At 44.0% G+C, this 17,664-nt stretch overlaps 1 protein-coding gene across 1 annotated transcript; it reads right to left on the bottom strand.

Moving 5' to 3' along the window:
- Positions 1 to 202: 202 nt before the first annotated feature.
- LOC124327145 lies at positions 203 to 17,399 on the bottom strand. The gene is made up of 5 exons (XM_046786067.1): positions 17,092 to 17,399; positions 9,359 to 9,415; positions 7,655 to 7,729; positions 5,464 to 5,688; positions 203 to 1,708 (listed from the first exon to the last, which is right to left on the bottom strand). The coding sequence occupies exons 1-5, from the start codon at positions 17,221 to 17,223 to the stop codon at positions 746 to 748; spliced, it is 1,452 nt and encodes a 483-aa protein (XP_046642023.1). The 5' UTR covers positions 17,224 to 17,399; the 3' UTR covers positions 203 to 745.
- Positions 17,400 to 17,664: the final 265 nt, after the last annotated feature.

Raw genomic sequence — 17,664 nt, 5'->3', positions numbered from 1 at the left:
CTCTTACGGGCCGAGCGTATAACTACGAAAACCCTAAAATAAACAGGGACTAGAGCACGTACGCTAGCAAAACTATTCTTATAGATCATTCTTTTGAGTTGTAATTCTCTGAATGTTTCGGGCCGCTATATAGGTGGTGGGCCCGTCGTATTTAAGTCAACTCGAGGGCAACAACGTGAATAAATCAAATCAATGAAAGAGATGTTTTCGTTCAACGGCTCCTTGGAACCTTGGCTTGTATTTACACGATGGCGCAATATTTGAAAATCGCACAAAAACACTGACACACAGACAGCACACGCAGACACGAATGCACACGCACAGAGAATGGTTTAGTGGAGACACATTAGGGAGAGAGGGAGGTGGAGATTTTTCTTTAAAATGTTTCTTGTGGTTTTTTTTCCTTTTTTCTTAGAGAGATATACAATTAAATATATATAATATTTATAAAGTACGGTATATAGTAGCTGTAAATTATGTAGAGACTGCCGAATCGATTGGGTGGTGGTGGAGGCCATGGTGAAATTGATTCCCAAAAACAAAAAAAAAAACTGTGTGTCGAATTGGAAACCGAATAATAATAATAATTATTATTATTAAGATTAAGACAGAAACATTGAGGAGATATACATACAAGTTTGTACAATTTTGGCTTATTTATATCAAGGAGCAAGTGAGAAAAGATGAAAGGTCGGAGAAAGAAAAAGTCGGAAGAATGAGAGAAAGAAAATGATTGAATTTTTTTTCAGTGGTGAAGAGCTGGAAGCCGATGGGCTCTAGACGGAAACAAGCAATGCTCCAGACTGTGGACGGCGCAAGGCGGCTGCATCGTGTGATAGGGGACACGATCTCCGTCGATGGTCTTGACGACGGCCAGGCCCTCGATGGTGCTGGGCCGGTGGTGATGGCGCGGAAGGGGCGACGTCGATGGAGAGTTGGACAGACGCATGCTGGCCCTCCTGTGTCGGCGGATGCCGATGGCGGTGGCCAACACCAACAAAAAGAGCGACACTCCGGCGGCAGCTCCGACTCCGACCGTGGCTTCGAGTCGTCGGCCGGAGCCGTTGCTGCTGCCGGACGACGATGGAAGGCGATCGATGAGCGGAGCGGCGGGCAAAGGTCTGGCCTCGTCCGACTGGACAACTCCCGTCGCCTTGTGGGTGTCGATGGTCAAAGGAGCCGAGCGCATTTGAATGGCGTCCGAGGTGGCCGTCACCAAATCGACTTGGATGTGGTAGACGGTGTCGGGCCAGAGAGACAAAGTCACCGACGTGGCGTCAGTGTAGAGATGGCCCTTGAGTCCGCCGCCGTCCACCTCCCAAGTGACCAAGTAATCGCTGGCTTGCCCGTCCGAGGAGCGCTGGACTGGCCAGGCCACTTCGGCGATGACCAAAACCTTTTGGTGGATGAGCGACACTTCCCTCAACTTCCACGGAGAGGCCGGCGACATGGAGACGATTTCAACTTGCTGGGCCAATTTCTCTTCGGGCGACAGCTGGAACGGTTGCTGGGCAGTCGAGTCGGTGTCGACGACAACGTCCGATGACGGAAGAAGCGGAGCAGCGATGGCGTTCTCAGTGCTGGAATCTTCGTGTTCCGGGCGGTAAAGGGCCACCAAACCGCGTCCGCCAACGGCCAGGACGCGGAGGTTGCCGGCCGCCGAGCTTGGAGTCTCACCAGCTGGAAGGAAACAACGTTCTTCCGCAGTCTGTCAAAGAGAAAAGAAAAGAAAATTCAATTAATTTGCTGTCGCATTTTTATTTTTGTTTGGGGAAATAGACAAAAGATGACATGAAAGAGAAAAGATGAAAGAGACATCAGTGGCGACATTGGAGGCGGCCGACGCTAGAGGCCAACACGCAGAGACACTTGAACACACACACATTCAAAAAGACGACAGTGTCCATCTCCTAGTTGACTACTGAACTGCCCTTTTATTTTAAAAAATAAACTTTCAAATTTCGGTTCGTTACTTTTTCCCTGACTGACTGACCGACCGAACGCTTTAATTGAAACGTCTCTTAAAGCTGTCGGGTCGGCGGTCTCTTTTGTTCTTCGCCCGGTTTTTATCTCGACAGAGATTCCAAGGGCTAAAGTCTCTCCACTCTAACCCAAAACAGGATCATCGTCCCACCAAGTGGAAATGATATGTTCGTAACAAATACACGATGAACCGGTTTTCCAACTTGGCTTTCATCTTTTTGTGATTGGGTGATTGGTGGCCCCTCTTATGTGTATAACTGGTCTCAAACTATGGTGGAAATAGATCCGGGTTTTCTCTCTCTCTATAGGTGAGAAACATCATGGAATAGATGAGAAAAAAAAAGGGCTGTAGGGATATGTAATACAGTCAAGAGGGGAGGAATCAGCCGTGCGTGTCGCTCACGCTAAATGAACCGGGGCCCTTGCGAGTCAAGTCGCTCGTCCCTGTCCATCACCCGTCCCTTGTATCTCTATCTCCCATTCGTTGGGTTTGGGGCTCTTATTTTTCTTCTTCTTTTGGCCGAGGATAATCGAGCGAGATGAGAAGGGGCCAGCTGTTCCGTCTCCGCTCACGTGGAAAGACGACGAGGATGAGCGAGTCTGAGAGCGAGATTGTAGCCGATGCAAGAAGGAAAGAGAGAGAAAGACGAAAACTTGTTTGATATGCTTCATTCAACGTCTATAAGAGCAGCAGCAGCTTTGAAGCTCTTAGGTCTATGTTTGTAGGTCTATATGCTCTCTGCCCGTCTATCTGTCGGACTCTTGTGTGTGTGTATCTCTCTTCAAATCCGACATCCATTTTCTTTGGTCGATGGACGGACGGACGGACGGAATAAATAAAAGAAGAACCCGACCCCAACAACGAAACAGAAAAGGCCACAAGACTTTCAAAGAGCGAGAAGGGAGAAAAGAGCATTGAGCCGCGGCTTTTTAAGTCTTCTAGATAACGTTTGATACAATGTTATCCGGCCCACCATATCATTGAAGTTATAAGCTGATGCGTTCACCGTCCCATTTAACTATTTCCCTCCGGTTGGATATTATACATCCTCCGACAGTTTGCGCAATGAACAGGAAACGAAATCGTCCGACTACCAAATGAGGTCACTGCCAAATGCCGGGCTTCCCTATTGTCATAGTGGCTAATAACTTTTTAAATCTGCGGCGGGAATTTATTAATTTTTTGGTCGTTTGACAGCCCAGACAGAGAGCGAGTGTCTGGCCATTTTCTGATACGAGACGGACGGAAATTCTCTCCCGAAAAAGAAGAGACGGAATACTTGACTCAATTGGTCTCGCTTCGTTTTCCCATTTTTCTTTCTCTCGTGACGGCGGCCGCTGCTCGGTCAATTAAGTTCGAATCAAATTCGATAAGATACGGGCCGAATCAGTTGGCCGCTCTCTCCAGAAAGAAAAAAAATGAAGATATTTCTCTTTTTTTAAGGGCTGTCATCTTTTTTCATCTTTGCCTGTCTACTTTTTCTAGAATGGGGATGTTCCCAGCTGGAAAGAAGAAAAAAAGACGCTGGGCGACGTCTTTTCCAAGTTCTCCGAATTTAGAAGCTTGACGATCGCATTCCACAGAACAGCAAGAACCAGCAGGAATCGATCTGTTTTTGGGCTGGGCTCCGAAGCGGAGATGCCGGTAAATGGCCAACAGGTTTCCCTTTTTTTCTTCTTCTCTTTCTTGCCATAATAATATTAACTCCTCCCATCAGCTTATTTGAAGCTTTAAGTTGACACTGATGGGGCTCAATTGAATCGATGAAGAAGAAAAAAAAAACACGGGCGGTTATCCGCCGTCTGCATTTCACATTGACGTATAAGACGGTCTCCTATTCACAATGGCCCAGACTTGTAGTATCTCTTTTCATCGTTTGACGTGGAAATCTGGGGAGAGAGATTAGAGAGACCCCCCTTTGCCATTCTATAATGACTTCATTCTATATATCTACTCGATACACATTATGCTATAATACAGGATAGATGCGGGATCGGCATAATAGCTGGCTTTCTTTATCGGCGACGTCATCGACAAAAGAGCAACAACACCGGAGCTGAGTGCTTTGTCGTGCTATAAGCTCAAAGCTAAACTAACCCGGGCTGTCCTCTTAATGGATGCCTAGCAGCCGGATGAAAATCCATCGAAAAAAGAAACAAGAATAAAAAAAACCCAGTTCATTTGTTTGTTTCCAGCTTTTTGTGTGTGTGGCTCACATGTTGTAAATATCGAAAGAGCCAAGCACTGAAAGGTTCAAGCTCCGAGCTACTCAACAGCAAATCAATATTTTTATATCAAAATTGATGTGCACGAATTGAAGCCAAGCGGGTGAGATGAAGACGTTTCCCGTTCTTTTTTTTCCCTTCCTTATATCCTCGAGTTTTCCAATAAAAAGTGAAGAGCACAGCTGTCTGAACTATTTCAGACTTGTGCGCCATCTAAAACGGAATGAAGCTAGAAAGAATCCAGGAAAAAAGGCAATCTCGCGACTTTATTTTTAAAAATAATAAAAATAAAATCCTTTTCGAAAAGCTGAAAAGTGCGGGGCTTCTTCCATCGTGTCTCTTTTATGAATTTATTTTTCTTATTTTTCAAAATAAAAAAAAGTTTTTATTATTTTGACATTCCGCGTTGATGTCTGCGTAAATCTATTTCCACCTTATTCGACGTCTTATTATATGCCGAAAGAGAAAATAAGACGATGCTAAAAACAAACTGTGCCGTCCTAATAAGTTTTTAGGTTTGACTCATCCGCAGCTTGTGTGTGTGTATAGATGGATCATCCATCTTTTTTATTCCAACGGAATCTTGGCTTCTCTACGTGTTCTAATCAGTCTAGAATAGAAGACTCTATACACAGTGCTCTGGTGTGTGTAGCTGTATTTTTTTGTTCATTCGTTCTACATTAGTAGTCGTCGAAATTATCCAATTGGAAATGGACAGACCCTGTTACGCGTTTCGTTCGTTCGTTCGTGAGAAGAAAGAGAGTCGATGTTGTTGTTGTTGGGGGTATATATCAGGTAGTAGTACCAAAACTGGCCGGGCCGGCGGCAATCTTTTTCTTCTTCTTCTAGCTCTACACGGCCTTGGTTGATTCGCTTTTAATGAGAGCGCTTCCTTATCTCATTTTCCTATACGTACAAGCTGCTCAGCGATAATGAACCGATTCTTTATATATAGACCGGCGATGGGCGGGCGGTTAGGTGATCATTCACTGACTCTGACTGCTGATGCTGCTACACACACACACACCAAAAGGCCCAGCTCTCTTTCTCTCGGGATCGGAGCTGCCAGCCAACAAGTGCGCAATGGGCGTGGGATGTCAAGAAGGAGAAACGAATAAGAGCAAAGGAGGGAGAACGAGAGCAGCAGCATCGAACTTTTGGTTCCCATGGATTTCTTTTTTGGTTCGAATGATGATGAAGAAAAAAGAAGATGATTGCGTGCCGGGTGATTGGGAGACTATAGGCGATTCTTACCTGGATGATTTGACGCCAGCGTCCCGAGCTCTGCTTCTGAATGACAGCGTAGACGAGCCGCTCCTTCTCGCGTTTCGAGTTGGATGAGCGGTCGGACGGGCGAGGCCAGGTGGCCAGGTTGCCCACAAGCTGAACGCTTGGCTCGGCAGAGGTCGGCATCACTGGATCCTTTTGAGGCAGATCCGCGTTCTGGAAGAATTGGCAAGCCTGAAGACAGCCAGGGAACTGTATCGAGATCAGACAGAAAAACAACAAGAAGAAACGACAAATTAATATCAAAGAAACTTTTTCTCTTTGATTCCAACAACGACCGTCTTGTCTATAAAACTTCTAAACATTGCTCCAGGCACCAGACCAAAAGAAGAAGAAGAAGAAAAAACTGTTTTTTGGGATAAATTTATATTCAAAATAGCAGCGGCTCTGCCCATATGGCCCACCCTGGTAAAAAAGAAGAAACTCACTGTTGTGTGTGAGTAAAGGATATGGACTGTGTGAGGCTATAGACACACACACAAGTATACCAAACATGGACTCGCTGGTCGATGAGTCTTGCCTCGTCATTTCCATAGCCAGTCAAGAAGAAAAAAAAAAGGTCTGTAAACTCACGAAGAGAAAAAGCTGGGCGCCCAGGATCGAATATAATATAGCCCCAACAAGTGATGATTTACGAGCCCAATTTACAATTCGGTATAAAAATAATAATCTCAAAAAGAAGAAGCTTACAGGATATGTGTAGCTTGCAACAAAACAATCTAACGCCTAGCCTATTCATCCCCCCCACACATACACACACGTCACTCTCTTTCCCTGTCCAATTCATCTCCAACCAGCGGAGAGAAACAGCAGCAGCAACCGAATGACGTCGATGTAAACGATGACTATGACGATATGGCACATCTACAAGTCTATGACCTTCCCAACCTCACAAATGTGTGGGATATATACACAAAAGTCTGGGTGTCCGGCCGTGCGTGATGGCCCCGCACAATTGCCGCACAAAAACCACACAGAAACAAACAGACAGACAGTAGACGCTTAATGACTTTTTGTTTTGTTCATTTGATTGAAAGAAAAGGAAAAAAAGTGACAGTGAATCACTGCGCTTTTCTTCCTTGCGGCTGATGCACCACGCAAAGTGAAATTTATGTGGGCTAGACGGGCGAGAGACCGCCGGCTGGAGGCTAAAATATTGTGAAACGGGCCGCCACCAAACCTGCGACAACCCATAACCGCACCGATGATGTAATGACGTCTATTTCGTAAAAAAAAAACTCTGCATTTTTATTAGATTTTTATTTATTCTAATCTTTATTCCCCCCCTCCGTCCGTCCGTTCTGGGCTGCCCGGTTAAGTTCACAGCCAGCGCTGCTCCCCGCGGACATTGTGGACCGAAAACGGAGCCGCCAAAACTGCCGAAATGATCCTGAGAGAGTTGCCAGCGTCTCCCTATACACACACACACACAGTTTGGGCCACAACAAAACCCACTGGTGGCCAATTATGCAAACGAGTCGGACGCATTTAACTCGGCTCTTCAACGCCATTCTCAAGTGACTTCAAAAGTCACCGCCGCGCTTCTTTCTTTTTCTTTAAGGAGAAAAAAAAAGATTGTAAAACAAAATATTTTTAAAAAGGAAAGAAAAAAAAGGTACACACAATCGCTCCGGTCCCATTTGGGAGATGAAAAACAATAAGGTCGAATACAAGAAAAGATATAAGAGCAGGCGAAAGTTGATATTATTGTTTCGTTCTGGGTCTCTCTCTCTCTCGTCTTCCGTGAATTGTGGCCCTTTTATTTGCGCGGTCGTAAAAAGAAGACGAGGGACTAAAGAACGGCAAGACTTGTACAACTGCGTCTACACGAAAGAGAAGAATGAAAGAAATGGAAAACGGTGTTGGAATAAGCCAGGCTCAACTCTTTTTTCTCTTCTTAGTCAATATAGTATAGAATAGAAGCGTTTAGCCAAAAGGGGAAACCCAAGAAAAAGAAAGACGAAATAATGTATTTAAAATATAATAAGACGAGAGCGCCACTATTATAGTATATATATAGCTGTGTCTAGTATCACGGCCATGTTATCACCACGGTTTAGCTGTAATAGTAGGTGTATCGTCTCCAATTGCACTCGGGCCATGTTGGAAAATTAAGAAAAAAAAGGGAGAATAATAAATAAAATTTCAAAAAACTTACGCAAACGCTTGGTTGGCTACAGATGCGGGACCAGACGGTTGGGTTGTCTTGCAAGAGTCCACAATTTTCCCAGCACTAATAAAACACAAAAAAAAAATGAAATAAACAATGGATTATTATTAGAATGATAATTTGACTGGCATTCAAGCGGGAAATGAAAGATAACACGGCCAAATTATTCAAATGTGTTTTTGTTGTTATTTCCCTGATTGACGCCGAGGTCATCAGCTAAAAGGGCACACACCTTTTTTGTAGTTTGATCGTCGTGTTGATTTCACGAACCCCGTAACCTTTTCCCGCACCGTGTCGCTATCAAATAAGCTTAACCGATTTTTTCCCGTTTATGGACGCCAGTTATTTAGTTCCCGGCCGTCACCTTTTCCATCTCTCCACACGTTATTGGCACTCCATGACCAGCCGAGACCAGTTCGTCGTTTTCTATATCTATCGACGACTTATAAAATCTCCCCTTTCAACTCTCGGATGCGTTGAGCTATCGATCGATTGTGCCCCGTGACGTCAGAGATGAACTCGAACGGCGCCCCCCATTGTGTACACTTGTGCTGGTTTTTTTAAACCCAGTTTTGCTGCAAAGACCAGAGAGTCTTTTGTTGTTTGGGTTTTTGGCCGTGACAAGATTCGATATCTAATGAACATTAGTCGAATTCTAAACTTTTTCGGAAGGGGGTTGCCTCCTGATGTGCACAGGAGTTATTGTTGTTGTTGTCCAGACGACAAGGATAAATCTACAAGGCAATTAACGCGAAAGAAAGTCGACCCGGACACATCCCCAACACTTGATGAAAACAAATGAGAAAAAGAAAAACACAAAGGGGGGAAGAATCTCTGTGTGATGTTAACACAAACGAGGTGGTGGTTCATCTACGGGATTTGTTGAAAAAGCAGCAGGTGTTGACCGAGCGGACGGGAGTTCAAATCGGAATAGATAAATAAGAGTTGAAATAACAAGTTCAACGTCATCAGCCGAGTTAGTGCTGCGTGAAATGCGCGGGAGAAAGAGGTTGTGTTGAAGGGCAGGGTCGAAGCTGATGAGCTCTTTTTCCCCCCTCCACGTTGGACGTACATACACATTTTCTCCGAACTGTTTGTTCAACGTGTGCCTACTACTACGCGTACGAGATGAGCGGAGTATAAGGGGAAGAAAAAGAGGCGATAGAGATGAGGACACACGGCACAATGCGTCATTACTTTGTATTGTCGTTTAGGGACGAAAGGAGAGAGAAGGATCGGAGATTATACAACATACAGACGCTATTGTGTTGCCATGCAGAGAACATGGAGACTGGATTCGTTGCCTCCCGCTGCGCCAGACTTTTCTATTCCCGCTACCCTTTTTTGAATATTTCTCTTTTTCTAAATAACATTTTCTTTTTTTTATTATTTTTGAGGGGGTATATACTACATTCAAGTCCTTTTGACGTTGCTTTTTTTAATCTAAGACTCGTAAAGTTGCGACTATTTTTTCGGTCAAATATTATTCATATAAAAGAATTGTCTACTTTTTCCAACTGCTGCTGTTTTTCATGATTCATTTTCTTAAGTCTTTTCTTTCTTTTGACTTGTCTCATTTCCATCGACTCGGGGGCTCACTCATCGGCAGAAGCAGAACCCAAAGTTGGAAATAGAATTTTGTTCAAACGCTGCCGTGTTTTGGCGCCTTTTAAAAGAAAAATAGAAGCTTACCGTGAAGCAGTCGGGATCCTGTTGGCACAGCGTTTCGTGGCGATCGTTGCGGACAAACTGCAATAAAACGGAAGAGAAAAAAGAGAACAAGATATGTAATTATGCGTGATGAAAAAAGAAAAAATCCCTTACACACAGACACACACACAACTGTTATGATGATTATCGTTTCCCATGACCAAGCGCTATTTTCTTCTTTGTACACATTTTCTTTTAGAGAGACATTTCTACTACTACCAGAGAGAGTTGCCTAGCTAGAATCATCATAAGAAGGGCTCCACACACACACACACACCAAAAGGGAGAAAATAAAAAGAATAACGGATGGAAAATGCATCTACTATTTTTGAATTTTTTTAAAAATATGGACGTCCGTATATACTAGACTGTGTGATTCATCGAGGCATTGACGCCATCAGCCAAACGGTGGTGTATATAAGGGCCCAATTGGCCTCGTTCTAATACGCGAAAGTGGTTGCCGTTTGCAGCCGCACGAGATAATCTCGGTAGTCCTCGATATAGAAAGTCTCAGGTTGTTGTGGCTTAATTGTTGCCCAAGTTTTTTAAAAAAGAACTACTCCCCTTATTAACACACACACGAAAAGGAAAAGCCACCGAAACAACAGCAACAAAACACAAGCCAGAGCGATTTGTCGTCGGCAGGAGCTCTGCAAGTGAAAGCAGTTCTTTTAGCAGTTCACGGGCTTTTTTGTTTTTAGGAGAGGCCATTTCGCTTTCATTACGTCAAGTTTTCGGGGCAAATGAAAACCCAGACTCTCTCTCTCTCTCCTAATAACGATCGAATATTATACACGGTATTAGTTTTTTGTGTGTTAAGGAAAGGCTAGTCAAATGAAACAAGATCTACCACCACCGCTGTTGGACAGCAGCTGTTGCCAGCGTCGTTTCTCACTCATGGCTTCTCTCTCTCTCTTTTCTTTGATAAACTGAAATTCTCTCGTATAAACCATCGAGAAAAAGTGTTTCAATGGCATGCGAAACCATCCGGTTTTCTGGAGCAGACAAGAAGGGGGGGTTCTTGTGGCGTAATGGCTCGTTATGGTGTAATATACCCCGAAACTATAGAAAACATACACTGTGTGTATTTGAAAAAAGGGTGTACAAGATATGTGTGTGTCTAGTCCCGTTGTTGTTGTTGCAGGTCGTCTGGGGTCGAATTACCCGGGCCACACTCGCACAGCCCGAAAAAAAAAAAACAGAAAATGGAAACTCTTTCGTCTGCGATTCGACTTGGCCCGTTGGAGGAACCCAACCAAAAAAAAAAGTTAAAAAACCAAGAGAGGTGTAATCGATCCGAATAGTTCGCCCCTTGGTAGAGAGAGACTGTGTGTAATAAAAGCTACAGCTACGTCTAGCGCGGGGCCGCGCCGCCACACATTCCGTGACGTGCAAATTGGGGTCGTCAAGGCAAATTAGAACCAGCAGACACAACAACAACAACAACAACAAGAGTTGAACGACGTCTACGAGTCCGTCTCGATGTGTGTGGCGCTCTCGTCAAATAATTGTGCGTGAGCATTTTCTTTTTACGAGCGATTGCACTGCTCGCGCGCGTTCCTCTCTCATCATTTTTTATATTTTTTCGTTTCGTTTTTCTCGGCTTAGCCACGGCCGTTTCTTGTTTCGTTTTTGGAAAAAACTGGCCCGTGTTGCGGCCCATTGAACTCTTTTCCATTTATCTCTAACGTCGAATTAGCCGGGCGACGAGTGCGGTCATTTGGAACACACGTGACGAGGATTTCAACAAGAAGACGCCAGCATCACCCCGCAACAATAAGAACCCCCCAACATACACAGAGCTAGAGAGAAGCGATTTTGAAAATAAAAATATACGAGCGTCTCCAATTCGGTAATGTTTGAGACCCAGCAGTGCGGCGCCATGTTTGGTACCGAACGAAAGCAATTCAAATGAAACAACAAGCCTCTTCTTCTTCATTCCCAACCCCTAGATACTCATTTGATATTATTCTTTTATACCAGACGTAATTTTTATCTCGATTTAATGACCGGCTCTCATTAAAGAAACCGGGCCGGGGGAAGATATTGAGACTGGCATAGAAAATTCGTCGGTTGGGTTATTATATACACACACACAGCCGAGCTCTCACCGGGTCCTTTTTTCTTCTTTTAAAATCAAGACTGCGGCAGTCTGGGCGTGCGACCGTGTGCAGAACAGAGAGCGAAAGATGCGTGATGATACTTGTTGCCGCTGTGCCAGCAGGCTTATTCCGTTTTAATGATCCATGCGCGATTGAATGGCTCTCTGCAGGAGCAGTAGCCAGCGAGTTAGCAGAAGAAGCTGCAGCAAGCGGCAATTTTAAAACAAAAAGAAGAAGAAGAAAAAAAGAACGCGGTCGGTCGTTTGGTCGCTCCGAATTATATAACATGTAACTCATCCACAGCGCCCGCCAGTATATATATATATAGTGCCGTATATATATACATTGTAACAGTGTAGATAGTAGCAATTAAATTAAAAATGGGGAAGAAGATGAGAGAGAGAAAGAGAAAAAAGGTATGAGAACTAATTCAACTTGCTGTTCGGATAATTAGACATTCGGAATTCTTTCTCTTTGTGAATCTTTTCTGATGATACCCTTTTCGTAACAACAAAAAAAAAAGAAATTCGGGTTTTTTTGTGTTGTCTTCTTCTTCTTTTTTAACGAGTTCTGATATTTCAAACTGTGCAGGGGGCCATGTATAAAAAACACAGTGGAAGCCCTGAGAAAAATGTGGGCCTCTGAGAATTTGCTGCCTTCAACATTTGACGACTTTGACAAAAGAGTTTGGCACAAGTGAATTGAATCAGTGAGCCATATTGGCCTCCTCCCACACTATCGGAAAGAAATGCTATTGTTGGGAGAGAACAGCTGAGACCCACACATTGAACGACCACACAGAGACTCGATCCAAACGAAGGGGTATATACGCTTAGTCTATCTATGGGTGAGTCGTTTTAGGCTATACACTATCAGCAACTAAAAGATTTAATGAGTTGCAACTGATGAGAACTCTCTCTCTCTCTCATGTTTGTTCGTTTTCTTATTCCGACTGGTTTCCTTCGTCCTTCAATGGTCCTTGTTAAAAAAAAAAAACTGATTCTCATTTCCGCTAGTATATCCTTTGCCATCATCAGCCAAAACTGGCTGCGTCCTGTTTTCTTCCCTAGCCCTGAACTGACTGGCAATCGATGACACCACACAGAAAGGAATTTCAATTTTTCAAGTTGTGTTTCTTGATTAAAATCGTTTCATTTCATGTTTTTGTTGTTTTCAATTCGTTGTTGCAGCACGCAATGTACGAGAGAGAGAGGAGGAGAGCGATAGCAGATGTTTTTTAATGATGCGTGACATAAGAAGTCAGCCAGGAGTCGGGACCAGCAGAGTATATGTAGTCCATCCTCTCTACAAGTCGAGAACAAAACACGATAGAAAAGAGCTACCAGCATTCTACAATATACGCCGAGCCGCACAGACACACACTTGTGGGTCATCATCATCGTTCATTAGGGTCGTGTTGCTCAAAGGATATCGGGCCGACCCGAGTGAAATACAAAAATGATCTACCCCAGCACGCAACCGGTCCGGACTCTAGCCGTGGCGAATAGGGCGGAGAAATGACCTCGATGGCCGTTTTTAAACAAAAATTAAAAGAATCAAAGAAGAAGAAAACACTTATGGAAACAACAACAAAGTTAAAGAAAATGAGAGGGAAAGGGAGGATATGTATAGGTGCTTCCTTCATTTCCCCCCGCGGGACAAGCCAACTAATTACAATTCGATCTAGAAGAAAAAGGAGAAAAAATAAAGAGTCAAACGTGAATGATGAAGGTGCACCAGCTGACTTTGAAAAATATATATATAAGAGACTACTTTTTTCGGCTGTGGGGATTGATTCACAACAGCTGGTCGCCGATGTGTGCTGGACTGGCAATTATTATATTAGCGCTCTCTCGGTAGACCTGGGCAGTGTGTATGTATACCTACTGTGTATGTGCTCTACCTGTTGATCAAGAAAAAAATCTAGCCTCTATTCTTTGGAAAAAAAGAGGGAGGAGGAAAGGTTTTCAAATGTAATTTCATTTGAAAGAGGAGACGAGACTAATCAACAAGACACGCGCTCTCTACCTGTACGATCAGCCCTTCACAGAATAGAAATGAAAAGAAAAAAGGATATCTAATTGTGCCATCGACCATCTTTTTATTTTTTCGTGGAATTATTGTCCTTTTTTCCTAAATGTGTCTGCTGCAGTTGTTCTCTCTCCTTTCGAGAGAAACCAGCGGGGGGGTTTATGTGTGTCTCTGGCCGAGTTGAAATCTCAACAGAGGCGACACACTACTCTCTCTACTCTCTAGTGTTTCGCTGTCTTGTGTTTCTTGTATCGCCACGATTATATTATACCTGGACGGTCTGAGAGAGGGGGGAGCGAGGGGGGCATATCAATAACTTACGATATACTGTCGAGGGGGGTAATATTATAAGAGAGAGAAAGAGGCCTATAGGGAGAGACGTGGACAAGACAACTCGATAGCATCGCAGTGAAATCCATTCGACACGTCCAGCCTGGAAGAAATATTTCTCGTTTGAAAAAAAATCTTCTTTCTTGTCTCATTATTTGCCACCACCAATCTCTGATGGGGGAAAAGCTGATTTTTCAAGAGAAACTTTCAATGTTTGACGTTTGGTCATCACAGGTAATAAAGAATATAGACAAAATCACACACACGTTAGATATATAAGAGCCTGTTGGAGACTGGGATATGGTTGCTGCTGTTGTTTTTCCCCCTTTTACGGGAGTCTCGACTGTTATAAAACTTGACTGAGAGGATCTCACAGCTGGGCAGAGAGCGAAAAAGATCAAGGACGCAACCAAGACTGAGTAATCGGCCCCCAACGGATGACAGATCGACCATCCTCTTTATGATGAAAAAGAAGAAGATGATGATGAACCTTTCCCCCCCCCCCTTCTTTCTTTTCCCCCCAACAACAACAACAACAACTACTGTCGGGACTGCGTCGATTACACCCCAAAGGTATTCCTGGACCATCGTGTGTCCGAAACAATAATCAAAAGGGGGGAAATTAAAGGGGCGAAAATCCTATATACCGTGCCATATAGACACACACACACACACACACACAACTTGGTTTAAGTGCACGATGTACACAGAGGAGTTGTGCTCATGCACGTGCTTCACTCTCCCTACTCGTCACGGAAGGAGCGCGTACACACACACACTGTACTTTACCCATCCATCCATCCATGTGGGGGGATGCTGATGACTTAAACATGAGCCACTGATATTGTGCCCGGGCGATGATGATGATGGTGAATGGGCAAAGTCAAAAAGAGAGAAGCTCGCGCACGAGCGGTTCAGCTATAGGGTGTGAGAGAACGGGACCCCGTTGCGCGAATAGAACCCCGAAAATATAATAAAATGGGGGGAGGAAAAGTATATGCAACAACATGAATCCCCCGGCCGAAAATGGACGAGTGTTATTGCAGAGAGAGAATCAAGTAGCGTACAGATGAGGAGAGGGGGGAAACAAACGAGAAACTGTCAATCCCTCCGCGTAAGAGAGAGGCAGAAAAGCACCGGATATGATGGATGGACTTGGTTATTTTAGTTTTACCTTTTCTTATTTTTTCGTTTAAGGTGCAAAAATGAGGCAAGAAGTACAACGTTCAGGTGGGGGTTAGTTTCCAGGTATTGAGGAAGAAGATGATTCTTTTTTTGATTTCACCCCCTCCTAGTCGGGGATCAACGCGGGAAATATATGAATCGCTAAAAAAGGTTCACCCCATCCATCCATGTGCCACAAACCGTGGCCGACCATCTTATCGGCTACTGTACAAAACTTTTCTTCTTCATGACATTTGTACAACATGTGCGTATCTATATGCAAACGGTTCTTCTTCTTCCCCCCTTGGTTTCCTCCAACATTTTCTCATCGTTTAGAAAAAAATCCCCAGCCAACACACATTCAATAGGAAGAAAAGCGAAAAACCCCATTAAGAAACTCTTAACTGCTGCTACTTTTTTTTCCCTTCCTTCCAGGACGAAGCACACCGACAATCGCACAGCGGTGTACACATACGGATGACTGGATGGTGTATAAGGGACTCATCTACCTGGGCATTTTTCATTTCTTCTCCAACGATATAGAGAAAAACCCATGAAAAATTCAACACGAATCTCTACAGTGAGGGGGTTTTTCAATTCAAAAGAAAGCCTCACACATTTCGGATAATGTTCATCAATTTTCTTGTACTATCCGACTAACACGGGTACAGTCCACCTGATGTGTGTGGGGAATTGTACATTTTCCCCTTTCGATAGGCGAGGTCAATTATATAATTGCGCTGCTGTCGATCGAGGCTCGCACGTACCAACTCTGATCGGATCTGATGGCTTCGTGATCATCACTACAGGCGCTTTATTACAGGTAATATCTACATGCGTGCGTGATGAACCCTTCAGGGCTATTCCCAGTAAAAAAAAACCCCCATTCGAAAAGAGTCACACAAAAGTGTGGAGGATATGGAACGAAATTGATTGCGCAAGGCCATACGTTTTTCCCTTCATTGTTCGGGCGGCAAAGATTCGAGCAGCACCCCCGCAAGATTTAATGACAAACTCATTTCCTCACCGCAGTTCAGCTTCTTCCCTCCCGTTTATATTTCCCGCGCCATATAAAATACAAACGAAAAAAAAGGGGGGGAAATTTGTGTCTAATGTTTTATTCCTTCGTATATATTTTTTCTCCCACCGAAAAACGTTTTTCTTCTCTCTCACAGCTTGAGAACTCTGCCACCCCATCAAACCCCAAAAACCACCTCGGCTATATGAAGTTCAAGACACCTTCACCCCCGACTACTACTACTACCCCTCGTCTACCGTGTAGTAGTAGTAGTAGTATATACTAAATTATACGTGTATATGTAAAGTATATAGAAGAGATAACCAAAATAAAATGAAAAAAAAAAGGGACGGCCTCTGATGAACACCTTTTCTCCGAAAAGAAGAAGAAGACGGGAGAGATATAGAAAAATCTCGGCATGGGGTTGCCTTTTAATAAACCATCGAGCGGTGGTTTTTTCCTCCGAGAACTTTTTCTTCTAGCCCCTCTTTTCTCTGATTTTCTTTAGAATAAAAATAAAAGCCCAAAAAAGTAAGAAGAGGTTTTCTCTCCTTTATTTTCTCTACCCCGACTCGGTTTCTTGGCCGTTTGATCAATTCGACCAAATCCTCCATAACGGGAACCATTGGTCTATGAAAATCTCTTTTGTTTTGTTACTTTTTCCCCGGTCGGTGTTGGCTCTGCAGAGAGACGATGACTCGTTACAAAACGAACCGGGGGTTATAAGAAAAAGTTGTCGTGCGTGACACCTGACTGGCTGTGTGTACACAAGCGCATGTGATGGCCAATGGCCGTCAAATTGTTAAGTCACTCGAGCAATCGCGGGGTCAAAAAGCTGCTGGAAACAAGCGCACATTTCAATGTTTGACTTGGTTTTTCGGTGGGAAAAATACACAAATTCAAACAAGGCGGTCGTCAACATCCAAAAACAATGACACGACGAGAGATGGGAAATAATAAAAACGTGGGTGTTGTGTGTGCGCAGGATATAAACTAAACTTTCTGTCTGTTTGCCGAGTTTTACAGGTTTATCGGGGGGCGATGTTAAGTTGGTATAAATGTTTATTTACCTTGTCCAAGCAGAGGGCTCGGCACTGGGCGATGCGGATCGGCGATCCCAAGTCTTGCGGGGCCGCATCGGCTAGCAGACAGCAGCAGGCGGCCACCATCACGAACGAAATAAACACCGTCGAATTCTGCATCTTCTCAATGTTGGATGTATATTTTCAAAAAAATCACGGGAGGTATAGATATTCTTCTTCCTTCGAGAGATGAATACGAGATGAGTTAAAAAGATCGGCAATAGTCGTCGATATCCAGAAAATACAACGGCACACGGGAAAGAGCAGAGAGCACACGACTGTCCTCGACCAAGTCAGCTACTAGACTAAGCTCCTCTGGGCAAGGCTGCCAAGCTTTTGAGAAGATGGCGCGGAGAAAGGGACCGCCCCCTTCAGGGTCCCTCTCTTTTTCTTTTCTTCTTCAGCCACCGTATAGTTTGGTGTCTACCGACAACAACATCCCCCCGTCTTGTTTTCGTCATTTCGGTTGTTTTTCTATAAAAATAAAAATCCTAAAAACTTTTTCCCTGTCTATCTGCATCTCTTACGATATCAGAATACACTCTGGCACCAAGAGGCAAC

Source organism: Daphnia pulicaria, chromosome 2, assembly GCF_021234035.1.
Source record: "Daphnia pulicaria isolate SC F1-1A chromosome 2, SC_F0-13Bv2, whole genome shotgun sequence".
Taxonomy (NCBI): domain Eukaryota; kingdom Metazoa; phylum Arthropoda; class Branchiopoda; order Diplostraca; family Daphniidae; genus Daphnia; species Daphnia pulicaria.
This window is presented reverse-complemented; position numbering and strand designations above follow the sequence as displayed.

Coding starts and splice junctions, on each gene's coding strand:
- LOC124327145 (XM_046786067.1), bottom strand. CDS start 17,223: ATGCAGAATTCGACGGTGTTTATTTCGTTCGTGATGGTGGCCGCCTGC. Junction 9,416..17,091: donor GAGCCCTCTGCTTGGACAAG/GTAAATAAACAT, acceptor GTTTTATTGCAG/TTTGTCCGCAACGATCGCCA. Junction 5,689..7,654: donor GTAGCCAACCAAGCGTTTGC/GTAAGTTTTTTG, acceptor ATCTCGATACAG/TTCCCTGGCTGTCTTCAGGC.